The 16,700-nt window shown below is 38.8% G+C and overlaps 1 protein-coding gene across 3 annotated transcripts in view; it reads right to left on the bottom strand.

The window, feature by feature from the left end:
- Positions 1–16,700, bottom strand: part of igsf21a (immunoglobin superfamily, member 21a) — a 193,188-nt gene that overhangs the window by 5,624 nt on the left and 170,864 nt on the right. The window contains exons 6-9 of one of the 3 annotated variants that reach the window (XM_086293196.1): positions 12,386–12,866; positions 6,184–6,284; positions 4,177–4,369; positions 1,581–1,619 (exon numbers count right to left, since the gene is read on the bottom strand). In XM_086293196.1, coding sequence (XP_086149322.1) covers positions 1,581–1,619; positions 4,177–4,369; positions 6,184–6,284; positions 12,386–12,866 — 814 coding nt within the window. Of the gene's footprint in view, positions 1–643; positions 1,620–4,176; positions 4,370–6,183; positions 6,285–12,385; positions 12,867–16,700 lie in introns of those variants that run through there. The other 2 variants (XM_086293197.1, XM_086293195.1) reach the window with 2 other exon arrangements.

Raw genomic sequence — 16,700 nt, 5'->3', positions numbered from 1 at the left:
AAGGCATGTCTGCGCGTCCATGCTGACCTGATTCTGTCCTTGCTGTGACACACCTGCTCCTGTGCTTACCATAGCATTTGCATTCCTAGATTTGCATCCTTAAGATAGGAAGGGAACAGGAGAGGAAGACGGGGGTGGCGGGGGGGAGGGGGGGGGGGGACAAATGGCAAAATGAAGAGTAAAAAAAATGGATAGTGGGAGAAAGGTTTATAGGAAACAGGAAAAAAATAGTAAAGTGCTGCTGGACTACAAGGCTGTTCAAATTTTGCCTGACTTTAAGCTTAAAGACAGCTCTGCATGCCATCTGCTTGGGAAGCTGTTCCCACTGTTTATTGGGACAAACATAGGCAGTGCACACATGCACTGAGGATTATACTTCAGGCAAATATATCATTCAGATGTGTTTTCCAGTTAAGCAAAATCAAATCCTTGCAAGGCATAACATAGGTTCTTTATTCCTTTTGCATCTAAAAGTAAGAGAAGTTACAATTTACAACAGCTAATAAATACACTCCTGTGTGAACTAATCCACAAATAGTGTCATGCTGTACTTCATCACTTTTCGGAGCATGGGGGGAAATTACACTAGAAAGAGTCTCCATATGTTTAACTGAGTTATCCCTATTTCTGTATCTAAACCCTGATTTCTGTCTCTATATGATTATGTTCTTATTTGAGTCTTGGTGAGTCATGATTCAGAAACCCACCAGTCAAGAATCCAGAGTCTGGCTTTTAACCAGCTCTGAATGTTTTCTTATACTACAGCATAATCTGCACTCCACATGAGGCCGACGTGATGGAAAATCTGCATCAAAAACAGAGATTGTGAGCTAGGCTCAAGAGAAAAAAACAGGAAAAATAAATATGATGGAGGAGGGAAAATAGAAAAAGCAGAGAGAGGGAAATAAGGTGGTGACAAAAGGAAAAGAGCTACCAAAAATGGATGAAGCACTAAGAGAAACTGGCACTGGGAGATAGAAAGTGAGTACAAAAGCCAGGGAGATAGAACTGAAAGACAAACAGAAAAAAATTAGAGCTAAAAGAGAGAGGGAGGGGCAAGAAAACAGGAAAGATGGAAAGGTTGTTGTCACAGCCCTGCGGCTTCTCCTGACAATCCCTCATCTTTACATATGATAATCTCAGAAGCCGCAAACGAGGCACCAATGCATATATGAAACACCGATAATCTCACACTTAGCCATAAGTGACAGGCACGGTTAGTCAGTGGAAGGGTTTGTTGCTTGCTGGTACTGAACATCAGCAAAGATTAATCCTGAATGAATCACTCTCATGCAGTGTATCTGGGGCAAAGTATTCAGGGCAGAATCAAAAAACATCCATCTGTCAATACGCTGAATGTCGAAACCGCAGTCAGCTAAAGAATTTGGTACTTTGATCAGTGCTACGTTTCTGCACACATTTTCTCACTGAACCGACTGCAGTGTCACAGTTGGTTCTCATATTACATACAGCATGTCTGAAAATGTGATGATCAAACAATACAGCCAGAATTATGAGATGCATTATTATGAAAAACACATACACTGAATGCTTGTCAGTTCTGTGGTTGAAATACTTACTGTTTAGATTCTGTGTGTTTTTCATCATGCTTGGATTTTCTGTTGAAAGGACAAAAAAAGAAAGATCAGGGAAACAATCAACCATTAATGTAGACACAGTTTACGTATAGAACTGAATTATATGCAAACAAAGAAGGAAAACTTCAGCAGCAATATCTGACAAAAGCTGTAGCTTTTAGTGACACTGAACTATGAAGTTCCTGTAGCACATGCTAAATGGCAGGTCCCCAGTCGGAAAGGCTGGGGCTGCAAATGGACCTGGGAACACACAGCACTGCAAAACAACAACCTAGACAAATTTTTAGCAGCACTGAGATCCGTGAACTAAAGCTGTGGCAAGGCAGTCTTAGAAAGACGTTTGGAGAAACCTACTGCACCTTTAATAAGCAGCACTGGTGTCTACCCTGCACAATCCTCTCTGACCATGTAGTTTCAAAGACCTCATAGGGATGAAGTAATTGCAAAAAAGGGAGCAGTGGGTTTTCAGAGCATTGGCAACAACCTTTAATTCCACTTTGTGAGCTATTTTTGGATGTTAGATGTTGTATATGAGCAGGTGGAAGCCACATATAAAGCACAGTGTGAAACTTTACTTGTTTCATTGCAACCATATTAAGATAGAAGCTCCTCTGAGATGCCCAGAGAAATTAGTGTCTGCACTCTCCATATGCACGCTTGTGTTTGCCTGCCCAGCACATTTGCATAGGCATACATATTTGCGTATCTCTGCATGTGTGTGAAGTACAGTTGTCTGCCTGTGTGTTTGTCCCTACTGGGTTTCTCATTTCTCCTGACTCACTTCAAAGTAATCTGACTGGATATTATCACTGAGGGTGGCTAGAAGTGTACATCATCAAGACGTGAACGCTGCTTGTCATTGGCGGAGCGTCTCTATAGCAAGCTATCATTATACTCTATTATTCTTGATGATGTATACTGAACATTTAGTGAAGTGAGCAGAGCCCCCAAGTACTTCTATCTCTTCATCCCCCCTACCCCGGCAGGTGTCTCATTTCAAGGCCATGGGGGATGGTGCCAAGGTCACTTAATCACCATTTACTTCCCCTTAGAGTGAGTGAAGGCAATCTACAAGGAGAAGGCAGACAGATGGGCCATACTAGGCACATAGCCCATGACACCTGAGGATGCATCAGGGTGTTAAATAGACATTAGTGCACTTCCTAGCAAAACGCTTCTCAAGGTAACGCCCGCCTAAAGTGGCACTTTTCCCTTAAAGTGGCTTCTTATTAGACCTGCCCAGTAATTTGTACATTTGTGACACACTTAAACCCTGTTCAAAGGAGTGTTTCAGGTGCAGAGATAGAAAGAAATGAGGATAACATGAGGATAACATGTTCTTTGTTTCAGAGTTGCTCAAGTACAAAAATGGTGTCAAGCTGCATACTACACATTTCTAAACTTCCCAAAGAAATCTCCCAGTTTTTCTTGCTTAACTTGACATCTGTATAGTACAAGTGTCAAAAATTCTCTTTACACAAGGACTGCGTAAGAGGAGTGGCTGTATCTATCTATAGTTATCGCACTTCCAAATACAGGTCTCTGTTACATGAATGCTTCACAGTAGCTCCACTCAAAGATGACCCAGCATCTTTTTGCATCTGGTATGCATGCAGGCTTGGCAGCGTTGCTGCTACAGAGAAACTATAGACAGTCATCAAGAAAGATGTGCTTAGATTTTACAGGTAACATTGAACATACATTTAAAAAGGTATTATTTTAGCTGACTTAAAGACAAGTAATGTCTGCCTACTTCTGGCTGTAACTCTGCTGTAGCCTTTTTAGCCATGAGGTCATTCAAATAAACCAATTTAATTACTGGATATCATTTACAATATGACTTTTCAGGGAAAAGTGAGTCAGGGGCTATGTTTCAACACGGGACCGACAGATTAAATTGTCAATGCACTCGTGCAAAGTGACATTTAGCTGTAACAGAAGTCATTTCATTGGAACTCTCAGAAAGGCAGATCCCAGTTCTTCCATGAGTGTCCAGTGCAAACAGAGCCAGAGGAGCAGGGCACACAGACATAACAGAACCTGTAAGCATTCCAGCTCCCACATCAACACCAGCAAATGAAGTACTTTTCTAACACTGCCAACAACAAAGTCTTTTGATTTTAGCATGAGCCTTTGATACCATAGTTGTGTTTTGGTGTTTAAGTGAGAACAGCTGAGGACATGCCATTAATGGAATAGTCACTAAATCCCTTGCTAGAGAATAGTTATTCTCAAAAGTGCTGCCCTTAAAAGAATGCATTGTGGAAGCAATTACAATCTCTTATTAATCACACACTCAACAGCATTAATGATTTATACCTAAAAGCGGTCACATAAATCTCTTAAGTATTCTTCAAAGATATTATAGATACATTAAAACGAATTTTGTAGAATTACGCAATTTTCTTTGACATTTAAATGTGTAAAATGTGTGCCTGTGAAACTGTGACAAACATTATTTCATATTTATTGTCCCCTAAATAATTCGTCAAAATTAAATATGATTTCAGTTTAACTGCTAGTGTAGCAGCTGCTTCAGAATGGGACCAGAGTATGTTGCAGAGTTCAGCGTACATACCGAAGACTATGAGGCGAGTGTGCGTATCTGTGGAACCCAGAGGATTCTGGGCTGTGCAACGATACATGGAGCCATTAAGCTCAGCTGGCACTCTCTCCAAAATCAGCTCCCTCCCCTCTCGCTGAGTGCTCCCATCCAGCAGGCGGCCCCCCACCCTCGTCCAGGTGAAGAGTGGCTCAGGGAAAACCTCGTTCTATCAACACCCAAATGGAATGGAAAGAAAAATAGGAACGAAAAGAAAAAAAATGCAGATGAATGGTGTTGAAAGGGCAGAACAAAGAAAGTCTGTGAGTGTCAGCCAAGAGATTAACAGCAAAGTATACATGAATAATACAAGCTCCAATTTCCCCCTAATGCAAAGGCAAGTTAACAACATGCATTAATAATCATGCTTCACTTTACAACAGTTTTACACAGATAGGCGTTTGTATCACTCTAACTATGCATCCTCAAAGGAAAAATTACATGACAAAAAAAGACACATTTAAAAGATTTCTAAAGAACATGCTCCAGTCTCCAGGGCTCCAGAGGACCAGAGCCCCGACTTAGGGATGTATTGAAATGTCAGCACCATAACCTCACATTTTGAGAAAAACATACCACATGAAGTTAGTGTAGAACTGAAGTCCTGTATGTGCTATCACTAACTGTGCTGAAAAGGTAACCGTCAGTGTGGCTGTTTCTGCTCAAGAGTAGTTTTTCCTACAGAGGTCCATGAACTCAAGAGCTAGCTTATTTGGCAAATTCACAAATGCAGAGTGAAGCAAAACAAACAACATTTTCAGCTTCTTCCACAGTTTTTCAAGCACAGTGTATACTCTACTATAGATGTGAGCAAGTCTACTGTGTTTTAAGACAGAACAATCTTAAACTTGAACTTGTTGCACTTGTTTTTAAGACAATGATGTAATGAATACTGCTGTATAATAATACGAATATAATTAAAAACATATTCAAGACTGACAAACAAACAACACATCAATGAGAAGGAACAGAAAAAAAAATCCTCTGTAAAAGAAGCATCAACAACAAATTCCGCAGAGGAACATCTTATTTCATCACAAAGGCAGGCAGCAAAATTATTAGTCTTGGCACAGTATCGTATCTATTGTGAAACCCCAAAGCCTAGGGCCCGGGGAAGGATAAGGGAAATTTGCTTTCTGATCAATTTGTACGCACTGATGCCTACGCTGCCGAAGGGCCCAACTGGCTGCGTGCCACAGTCAAGCCTGTTTATAATAACCAAACTTAACCCTGTTAAAAAAAAAGCTTTAAAATAATCTTAAGGTCACTGGGCAGACATGCATGTATAAATCTTTGATGTCAATAACTCAGTGTACTAAACTGACAACAACAACAATGCAGAATTTTAACTTTGTTCCATAAAATTTCATAAATTTCATTTCATTAAATTAAATTTGAAATCTGAAGTATGATTCCTATAGACTACAAAGTAACAAAGGGCACCTGCGCTGTGCACCATTAGGCTGTTTTATATCAGGATTAGCCATATTCGATTCACCTGACTGACTCTCAATGTGTCATTTCTGTCAAAGATATCAGGACCACCCAGAGACCATTCACACAAAAGACACCTGCTCCTATTTGGGAAAAGAAATCAGGAAGTCTGAAAGCAGCATCAAAGCTGATAGCATAGTTTCCAACCTAACATAAGCATGCACTTTTGAATTTATTCATTTTAATTCTTTAGTTTTAGTTTTACATTTGAAGATTTATTGAAAACAAACATTCTGAAAAGCTGCAATGTTTGGCATTTTGGGTGTACTAACTTTACTAACTTTAAGCAAAATGTTGAAATGTAAATCCATTTTTTTCAAAATAAATATTGCACATGCTTGAATAAATAGGTTAAAGAAAATATGCCTGTGCCCAGCAAAGTGGTCACTAAAGAGGAAAACTAAACAGGCTTCACTGCACATGTGCACCAATCTCCTCCTATTGCAGACTTAATTAGTCTTTCATTTTCTTAAAACCCCATGCACTTACCCCTGGCGATCCTACCTGGAATCCTTGCACAGTGATGCGCACTGTGTCCCCTACCTTTGCCCTGCTGGGGGACATCAAAAGTTTAGGACCCTTTGGAGCAGCTGAAAAGAAAAAAAGACAGAGAGACAAAGGTCATTGTACTGAATATGGGGAGCAAATCCTGCTGGATACCTGTTTGGTCGCAGAGGGAGGGATACAAATACAATTTCCTGTCTATTAAGGTCACAGGCCGAGAGGCGAGGGACCTTCAGGTTCTTTCATCCAAAGAACTGTGCTGGATTTATTCCCCTTTGGAGAGAAAAGGAACTAAATTGGGTAGATACTCATTACTAGAGGAGAATGGGAGTGAAACGGGTGGAGTGTGGAGGCAGTGAGATAAGGGACACTCACAGAGCTAATTCCCTTGCCTTGGTGCGGACAGCAGCCCCCAGATGGCTTTCATTTAGACCATCTAAAACAATGGGGCGCAAGTAGGAGAGGGAGTAGCCAGATTCTAATATCATGGAATTGTGAGGGGCCAGTGATTGTCCTGCGCATGTAGTGTTGAGATAAAATGAATGATTTGCATAATGCTATTAAAAAAAATTAAGGTAAGTCATTTCATTGCAGCTAAACTGCACAGCACGCTGCATTAGGACAATATAAGCAGGTTCTGCACGATTTGTGATGATTAACAGCTCCCCTAAAGATAACTGCTCCAGATGCTGCACAGTTCCATATGTTAAACAAATGGACTGAGCATCACATGCAATGAGACTCAGGCTAAGAGTATCCTATCAGTAACGCCTGTACAATGCAACCCAGGAGTTCTTCTGTTTAATTTGGTTCCAACTCTTAATATAAATCACATAGGGTGTTTGCTTTCATTGATGAACTAAAGCATAAATAAATAAACAGACAAATGACCTATACTTTTCGGCAATTAATCTGGAAACAAACTGTCCAATGCTACTAATGAATCACAGACTTTTCTTAGGCAGTCAATGACTACCAGCCTGTATCAGACTAATGGATTCAGAAATTACACTGTGGATTGTGCGTGTGACACTGTCCACAGTATAACATCCTCTCCTAGGGAATGTTATATAAAGCAGAAACAAAAGCAATTTAATTCCATGAAAATTTGCAAAAGAAGCGACTGAAAAGCGATATTATTAAATATCATCATAGTCATCATCATTATTTTTATTGTTGTTATTAGCAAAACTTGTTATTCTCTACAAGCTGATGTATCTGTTCAGACCCCAAGCAGCGTAAACGGGTGCAAATTCCAAAAAGAAATTTTGGCAACAGCAACCTTAAAAAAGAAAAATCAAACTCAGGCAAAATAATCACATCTTAGCCCTGGCATCCAAACCGGAGACATCATGTGAGCAATTTGACATGAGTGTTCCATCTCACGCTGAAGACGGATGGCATTTAACAGGCTAGTTTTGGCATGGTAGTGTGAAGCACTGTATTTCCACCTCCTACACACTAACAGAAGGGTATTTTTAAATACTGGTGTCATGGCGTCACATAGAACTCGCCAGGCATATGGCTGGGAAGATGATGGCTGATTTCTGGGATTTGCTCCAGCAGTGACAGTTGGCGTCCTACGTCACCATCTTTGATTATGGCAGCATGCAGCGTGATGGACATGATACAGCTTCTTTGAGGTGAGGGCATCACAGGAGAAATGAGCCACGGTCCCATGAGACCTAATGTCACTTAAGGCCCAACTTCTTAAAGAAAGAACTGTTATGACTTTAAGAGAGGTCAGAGAATAAACATGCCCCCCAGAAAAGCAACTGCACACCATGCATCAGGTGTGCTTTAATATCAAGAGAAGGAATCAACAGGTCTGCCCAGCTGTACACCAGACCGTATTAGCCGGGTGACTGGTTCGGTTTAGAAAGAGAAGGTGAAGAGGCTTGCAGCTGAATTTAGAGGCCTGACTGACTGCCAGATTGTACCATCATGATGAATCAGGCCCCATGCTATGTGTTTCTTAGAGTTACCTTACACACTAGGTGGCTAAAAACACTAAAATAAGACAGACCGATGACCATGGAATTATGTTGCAGTTGAACAAAGTCACAACATAGCGACATACTGCAACACATTACATGCACACACATAATCCTCATAAATATTCAGACATGCAAACGCACACACAGATCACAGATGTGTTCCTGAAACGGAGCACCTGATGATCAGGACCTGGCACAGCAAAGACTGGACTGTTTAAATTCCTGGAGTCCTTTTCACTGCTGTAGGGTGTGGTGACATTTCCATCTCTTGTCTAATTATATTCTAATAAATCCAAGCCAAAAACTTATTTTAATTTTTAGGATACACTGTTCATGAATGAACTGACGTTCATGAATAAAATGGTCATGATCTCATAAAGGTGAGTCACTTTTTTAGACTTGTGAAGACCAGCACCAGATTCATTTTCATTTGTATGGTGAGCACAGAGCCAATCATGAATATTCATGAAGTGTGATACAACATTGGTCGATTGTCAGACTGTCGTTCTGTCTCCTGTGGCGATATTAAATCTCTGAAAGATTTATTACTTATGAGCACTGAAAAGATCTCCCTTTCATTTCCTGACCAAACACACCTGAGAGAACCAAGAGGGTGTGTGTATGAGTGCAATTATCCAGTTACAACTGCATAATAAATGAACTGGGTATGTAAGCGATGAGAATCCTAAGGTGAGCTGTTTTACACAGTCACATTGAATTAGAGTTACTGATATACTCTAGAAACCTAGTGCCATTTAGTCTGGCAATAATATTCAACACAATTTGGTACGTGAATCACAACCATATTACCTTTTTTTCCTAAATACTCTTCCATTCCAAGATGGATCAAGCTCTGAGCAGGTCAGTGAATGCTTTGAATTTCAAGTACGCTCAATCAACAATCAACAAACGCACATTTTCTGTTCTCATTTTTTTTCTACTGATGCTTCTTCCATCTCTTTAAAAGAACAAAGGTAGTGCTAAATTAATGACTTCAAACACAGCACAGAAAGGCTTGTCAAAATATTAACACTTTTGACATTTAGCAAGAGTTTCACAGGGCCCATTTCCCCCAGGTTGTGTCATCTGTATTATCAACATGCGAAAAAGGCAAAGAGCTGTTAGAATCCTTACAGCAATACTTTGTCTTGCGAAGACAGCTCGTGCCATTATACCTTCAACTGATGCCGCCTGCCTCCCTCTAGCAAGTGATGTACTATATTTCTATTCACTTGGGAGATGAGGGTGACAGTTATTACATTTTAAAAGACGATTTTGTGGTATGAGAAATTCCCATTTGAAAAAGTGACAATGCCAGTCGCAACAATTGGTTTTTAAATAACGGCCAAAGGGCTTTGTTAGGCAGTAGATCCTCTTCAGGGATATGGCTGGTAATATTTCATATTTTTCTCAATATCAATGATTTCCATTAAAAGTTTAAAACCATCAACAAATTGATATAAGTACAGTGCCAACGACAGGTGAAGCCTCTATTATTTCGTTAGAACTCTATTGCTATCCAAAAACAAACAATAAAAAAACAACAAAAACAAATGTCAAAGAACCTAAATAGTGTGCTAACAGATAAAATAGCTCTATAATAACGTAAAATGAGCAAATCACAACTACAATACATGCTCACCAACAAAAAATTCAGGAAAATCAGTCCACAACTAATTATTAATCCACCATATACCATACACTATATACATGATTTTTTCCTAAAATGAACACTTCCCTTGTCAATCTGGACAGAAAACTGATCCAAAAGCTTCAACAGAAAGGAGTGTCCCATCTCCTCTAATTGATGCCCTGCAGATTCAACCTATTTACCCACATACACATATGGAATCTGGCATAAGGTCTTTTTGGCATACAAGTTGTGAGGAAATAACACTAAACCTAAAATCCCCACTACATTTTTGTCAAACTTTTTTTCCTCAGGAATAATGTGTTGCCTAACCATTACAGGAGTCAGAGGAGCGTGAGAGAAAGTGACTCAAAGTATCAATTTGCTGTAGATAGCTAGAAATTCATTATTATGGTTTTTATCATATATGGCAAGTGTCTTTACAGATATCCCTTAATAGCACACTTGAATAGTTCAAAGAAGTACATTTTTACTTTCTTCATAGGATGTTGTCAGGTTTAAATTCAAGATAAAGCCTTTATTCCATAAAACATTGTCTTACTTGTATGTGGGTTTTTAAACTCATGATACCAGCTATAAAAGTTGCTGTAAATTCTCCCTTTAACAAACAAACAACACATGCCATTTACATGTGTCAGACCTGCCATTTAGTTCATAAATACAGTGTAGATATTATAAATGAATACATTTTGAACAATTTTAATTTAAAAATTGTTCTATAGGTACCATATATGTCCTCAGTCAATGCTGCCTGATCCCCCAATACTAGACCTTTCAGTTGTATTGACTAACAAAATATCAGATTTTTTTTTAGAACTGCATACAGTCCCATTGCACTCTCCCAGATATTTAAGAAAACTTTAGTTGTAATCAGTCAATCAGTGTCATTTATTCAGATCTCTTTGCTCTGTATCCATACCAGTTTGCAGCCAATAATCTATGCTTGTTCACAGTGAGACTTCCAACACCTTAATGAAGAGGAAAAAGCAACAAACATTTAATAGTATAACTTTAGCAATTTTCTGTTTGCTTCAGACTTGAACAGGTGAGTTAGAATTCTAAGTTATTGATTTTACGAAACCATTTTGTTTAAAACTATATTTTATTCTGGCCCGTAGAAGTTTTATTCTCACAGTAACAATTCTGATCATCTTTTTCTTTCTTCTACTAAAGAAAGAAAAATGGAGCCTGGATTTAATCATAATAATCATCATCAACAACCTCACACTCTTGTCTCTGGGTGAATCACTGCTTTTGGAAGGTTTGGTCTAGCACTTAAAAGAAAAAAAGATAAACCCATTAAGCAATAAATTAATAAATTAGTTTTTATTTATTTATTTATTTACGTAATATTGAGGCAGGGTATTTGTAAAGCTAAAAAAAAATATTGACACGAAAACATCATCTCCTTCATGCATTGTATTTTCCACTTTTAAGTTGGTAATTAATTTGTAAATGCATTCTCTAAGTACTTAACGTAATAACATTTCCTATAGATGAACAATGTAACCATTGCTGCTCACCAGCACTGAAAATGGGGACTTTTAATTAAATGAAAGGCGAGGATGTGACACTGCAATGGTAAGCCAGCCACAGCCTCCTCATTCAGAGCCTCTTTTGCTTTCAAACACTGCTAACTTTTCATGGAAGATATTGTCTCTGTTTATCATGTTACGACTGCTGGCTTCTATCCAGGACTGTGATGCCAACGTACTGCCTTTGAAGTGTTAATTGGATATGCTGGATGCCATCTTTGTTTTTGGAATAAAAAAACCCCCAAAAACAAAATTTTTAAAGTCAGAGTATGTGTGTCTCTCTCTTCGATCAGATGCTATTAAAACTTAATGCTAAGTTTTCCCATAAAGTGTGACTCCTGTTCTCTGAAATCAGTATTTGTGTAGCTATTCCATCTCCTTTGATCGTTTACAGATGAACAAACAATAATAATCCTAATGCCACTGCGCTTTTCTCCTTCTGATGAAACGGCAAAATTAAGACACTATGTCTCTGACACACTAAAGCATATTACTGAAGAGCTTAAAGGAGGTTTTCACTGAGGTTCGAAGAAGTGGAGCATCTCTGTGAGTGCCTTTCCTATAATAAAACGTTGGTCAGTGTGTCTAAATTCTCATCTGACTTCTCTAATTCAGGCTGACTTTTTCAATAACGCTCCTGAGTTAACTCAATCTAGCAACAGACAGCTCGATGAATTGCTCTGTCATTCACTGTGAGTTTTGCATTCAGTGTTAAACTTGCAATCTGCTCAGCTGTAACACAATTAAGCAGCATCAAATGAAAATCAGTGTTGTTCTGAGTACATTTGCAACGAAGACATAAGGAGGCCCAGTCGGTCTCCAAGTGCGGCAACGGGATACGAGGAGACAGCAGGAGATTAAAAGAAAAAAGAAATGAGAAACGAGTGTATGTCTTGCGGTTTTTTGGGTGGCTGGGAAGTGGAAAAGCAGACAGATGAGCAAAAGGTCTGTGTGGGAATGAGTACAGCATGGAAAAGCAATGAGTTGGACAGCATCCTACTCACCTAGAGTGACCTCTGTCTGCATAGGCATGGACAGTGCTGGATGCTTCACTTCGCAGCTGAACAGGGCATCATTATCTAACTGGGGGTTGAGGGTCCAAGTAAGTCGGGCCTGCACCACCACAGAGCCATCACTCTGGGGGATGTGAGTGTGGCTAAAGTAGTAGAGTGGGTCTGTGCTGTGCACCCAGCGGGGGAACTCCCGGCTCACTACTGTCTCTGGAATGACCTCTGTTGCAGGGCTGGGTTCGTAGGCCTGTTGTCCATGAGTGTGGACACGTTGGGGGCTCTCTGTGTACAAGCGGGGCGATCGTCCTTCGGGATCCAAGAGGGAGAGGGACCGCTGTAACTTAGTGTCATCAAGGTCCCTGCTGATCAGTGGCCTGGCTCCTCTCACCCCTGCTGAGCTGCTCCCCTGGTCGTTGGCAGACGGTAGAGTGTAGGAGATCACCTCTATCAGCTCACCATCTCGTTTAAAGTATACCTTTAGGCAGAGAGGCGTTGAAAGAGAAAAACAGATGGAGTTGAGAGGAAAAAAGAAAAAAAAAGACATATTTAACTAGATACTTTATCTTTACCAGAAGAGTACACACAAATGCATGACTTCAATTTTGCCCTAATAGAATATGTGGTCAGGAGGTATCACAAGCTGCGCTGTAAACACAATATTGACATATTAATTTCAACACTGATTCTCATTTTAGTTCTATTTTGGTGCCAACAACTACTGAGCGCAATATCTGTCGTTTCACCTGCTTAATGCAGCTGAATGGTTACAGCCTATTGCTTACGCTGTCTGTTGGCTGTTGGCTGGGACGGCAGCATACAGTGGGATTAATAGATCGGCAGGAAAGATTAAGAACAGAGAGCCCACACAGTAAATTTTGTTTTGCCACAGAGCCATTACACTCAGTATAGAATGTGAAAATATTCAGTTTTTGTTCTCTGTGTTTTATCATCATAACAGCACCACTCACATTCTTATTTCTTTCCTTTCTTAATTGTTAAACATATAGAATAATGGCGTTTTAATTTGAGAATTGTCTCATTCCCTATTTCATTCTGCAGTAGCTAGTGCTGCAGTCAGGGATTTCCCTGAATATTACAAGTGTTTCCTTAGCATTTCATGCATCACATAATTTCTCCAGCTGCCTTATCTCTCAATAGAGAATTCATACTCCCATTTCTGCACATAACCTCCAGATATTAGCATTGAAACAAGGTTGTGTAGTTACAGCCTGTGGTATTTTTTGTGCTGTTAATGAACAGAAATTTTAATCCGCAGCTCTTTGGGGAACCTTTGGTCATTTGAATTTAGTTTTTTCAAAGTATTATTTGTAGTTCTACAGTTCATTGCTTAGTATGTAAATTTTTATTATATTTGCAATAGGGAACTTTACATTTTATGACTCTTCCAGCAAAAAGAACGATTTACATTTAAAGTGACAGCACAGCACTGGATGTTTTCCATCCCCAACAACAACAAGAACATCATCAACATCGGGGTAAAGGTCAGTTCTAAATTACCAGTATATCCCAATGTGAAACTACCACAAATGTTTCCAGGTAATCATCACACTTCTTGAAGATTGCTTTAATAGGTTACTAATATGTAATTAAAAAGAAATAGTGTTGCAATTTGCAGTCCTGGGTCATGTTATTACCACACATTAGTCTTATAGGCATATTTTATTTCCACCTAATTACCACCAGTTTCTGACCTGTTATTATTACCTGTTGTTATTAAATAAACTTTAATGTAATACTACTCAGCACCACTGTTGATACAAGACAATTACTTGGATTTTTGGCAATAATTTGTTACTTCCATCTTATTACCTTCTTGTTTCCTTTTTAATATGACATTATTATCAAAATGCAACAGAAAGTGCTTCCTAACACTATAGTAATTAGTACAAAAGTAAAGCATTTCAAATGTCATATTGAAATATTTACACTTAGTGGACAGCTTTACCCTTTTGAGTCACATTCACTGTTACATCAATGTTAATTGTAATATGAATATTATTGACAAGGTTGCCTCCGTGGGCCCTGCTGCTACTGGACACACAATATCATTATGAGCTGTGTTGTGCTGCAGGGGATTTTTGTGGTATTTATAGCTTACTCATAAAACTTTCTAATGCACAGCAGATGTTGCTCAAACCTGCATAACACCTACAGTACAGAGATACAACAAATTTTCTCTCCAAAGTTTGCTTACTTTCGGTTGTTGTAGTGATTGGCACTTTTTCCTCCACCAAATTTTTCTACCAGTCTACCTCATGTGACAGCTTAAAATTCAATAGCACAATGGGAAGTGAAAACATCAACCTTATCCACAATGACCCTATTGCATCTGCTGCTAATTCCTACAGCTACTCAACAACTTGCGTAGAGAAGAAGCTTTTGTCAATGTGTACTGCAGCACCTCATTAATTATCACAGCAGGTGGAGGGAGAGCAGTGCGGATTAGAAAGATCTATGCACCTGTTCTCGAGCTTTTGTTGGACAAAATGGTGTGGGTACACAATAACACCTGTGTTGGCTATAGATTGGTATAATAGGGAATTAATTCAGTAAGCCTAGATAACTGATTTGTTTCCGTAAACATTAACAGACAAGTTCATTTATAGCCATAAAAGAAATATTGATTAAATGTCTGAATGACTTAACAGGGTGCACTGAGCCCTGTGTTACGTCAGCTCTCAACATGTTGGAAATAATACATTATTGAGGTGTTACTTCCAGCAAAATATCAAGAATAAGTTTTTTGTCACCTGTCTGGTTTAGTTAAAAGAAAAGGAATAAATGGATGTTTTATCAAAGACATGAATAAAATGAATGACACAAATGTAGCTGCAGGGAGAAACTAAAGTTCTATTTCTGTTTCATTATTCTGCAGTTCTGCTCCTTTCCTCTCCCATTAACAGATCGTATGTACAGTGGGACATGGATATGGAAACACTTTAGACAGCGATATAAATAGACATATTCGATATGAAAGTCTTCGAAGAGGAGTTGAGTGACACAAGTCTTTTTAGATTATTTGTTGTGCTGTCTAAATGATTACAGACTAGTCATATTTATTGTGACAATAATTTTTCTCAGTGTTAAACAGTATTACCATCATCAATTTTGAGACATTTTCCACTTGATACTACTTCTGCATTACTTGTGCCTGATTTGCTGAGCCATACTTTGTGGATATTAAATGCACATTAGTAGAATGCGTAAGCTTTAAAAACATTCTGTCTTATACCAATATTTGTGAGACGTTATTGAATATTTCAAGCTCAGAATGCTAACTTGTAAGACATCATATGCTGAACAAATTGGATTTAGGATTAAAATAATCTGTAATAGTGGAATAAAGTTTTCCAAAGCCAATATTTAACATCTTGTAAACTGTTCTCTGAAATGATTGCATGATTCGTGCTGCAACAAAATAAGTTAACAGGACCCTGTGTCCTTGTAAATATTAATTTGAACCAACTAATTCATCCTAAAAATCTATGCACAATTAAGGACACATCTGCCATCGCTGCTGTCTTGGTCTGTTTTTCTTTAAGCTACCTACTAATTTGCTAAAAATCCCATTTCCCACATTTCCTTGTTTGACAGGCAGAGATAATGGAAAGCACATCACTTCTTTCATTCTGTACAAATGAGAGAGCAAACACTGATTAATTTTCTACATGTGATTATAAAGCAGCCAAAATAACACTGAGGATGTCTCTCATTGTGATGCATGCCTCCAAAAGATGATAATGCTTCACAAAGTGACATGGGCACGTTTGTCGGATATGACTTTAGAAGAATCACCTTTTTGGATATTATGCGTTCTGATGAATGCACTTGTTTTTCTTATTGATCAATTCTGATCTTTTATGATGGGTTGATTTCCAAACATGTTGTGGGAAAAGATAAAAAGTACATCTGTAGTATCATGTAGGAGATTAGGTGCATTATATAGTCTGTAGTCATGACAGTGGCTTATGCCATACATTTTGCATTTTGCTGCCCCAGGACCTGGACTGGAATGTTCACTCTCATGTAAAAGAGGATTTTTGAGGGCCTTTGGCATTGCGGCTCTATTATTCTCTTACAGTGCTATTGCACGGAATAAAGTGATTATCAATCATGGCTCTGTTATAAATCCCAAAATACTTCATAGTTCAATATGTGCAAACAATGAAACCAGACACAAACCACTTACTTCATTCTAAAATGAATTAACCCAGAAAAAAAGAGATATGCAATTCTAAGCCCATATACAATGCCAAGGCAGTAATGAGTGGCATAAGAAGGGTTTTGC

Source organism: Aulonocara sp. 'chitande type north' Nkhata Bay, linkage group LG5 (genome assembly GCF_057382095.1).
Source record: "Aulonocara sp. 'chitande type north' Nkhata Bay isolate Kocher_YH1m ecotype deep benthic linkage group LG5, A_spYH_male_GT1.1, whole genome shotgun sequence".
NCBI lineage: Eukaryota > Metazoa > Chordata > Actinopteri > Cichliformes > Cichlidae > Aulonocara > Aulonocara sp. 'chitande type north' Nkhata Bay.
The sequence above is the reverse complement of the archived record's forward strand: the minus strand, read 5'-3'. Positions and strand labels throughout refer to the sequence as shown.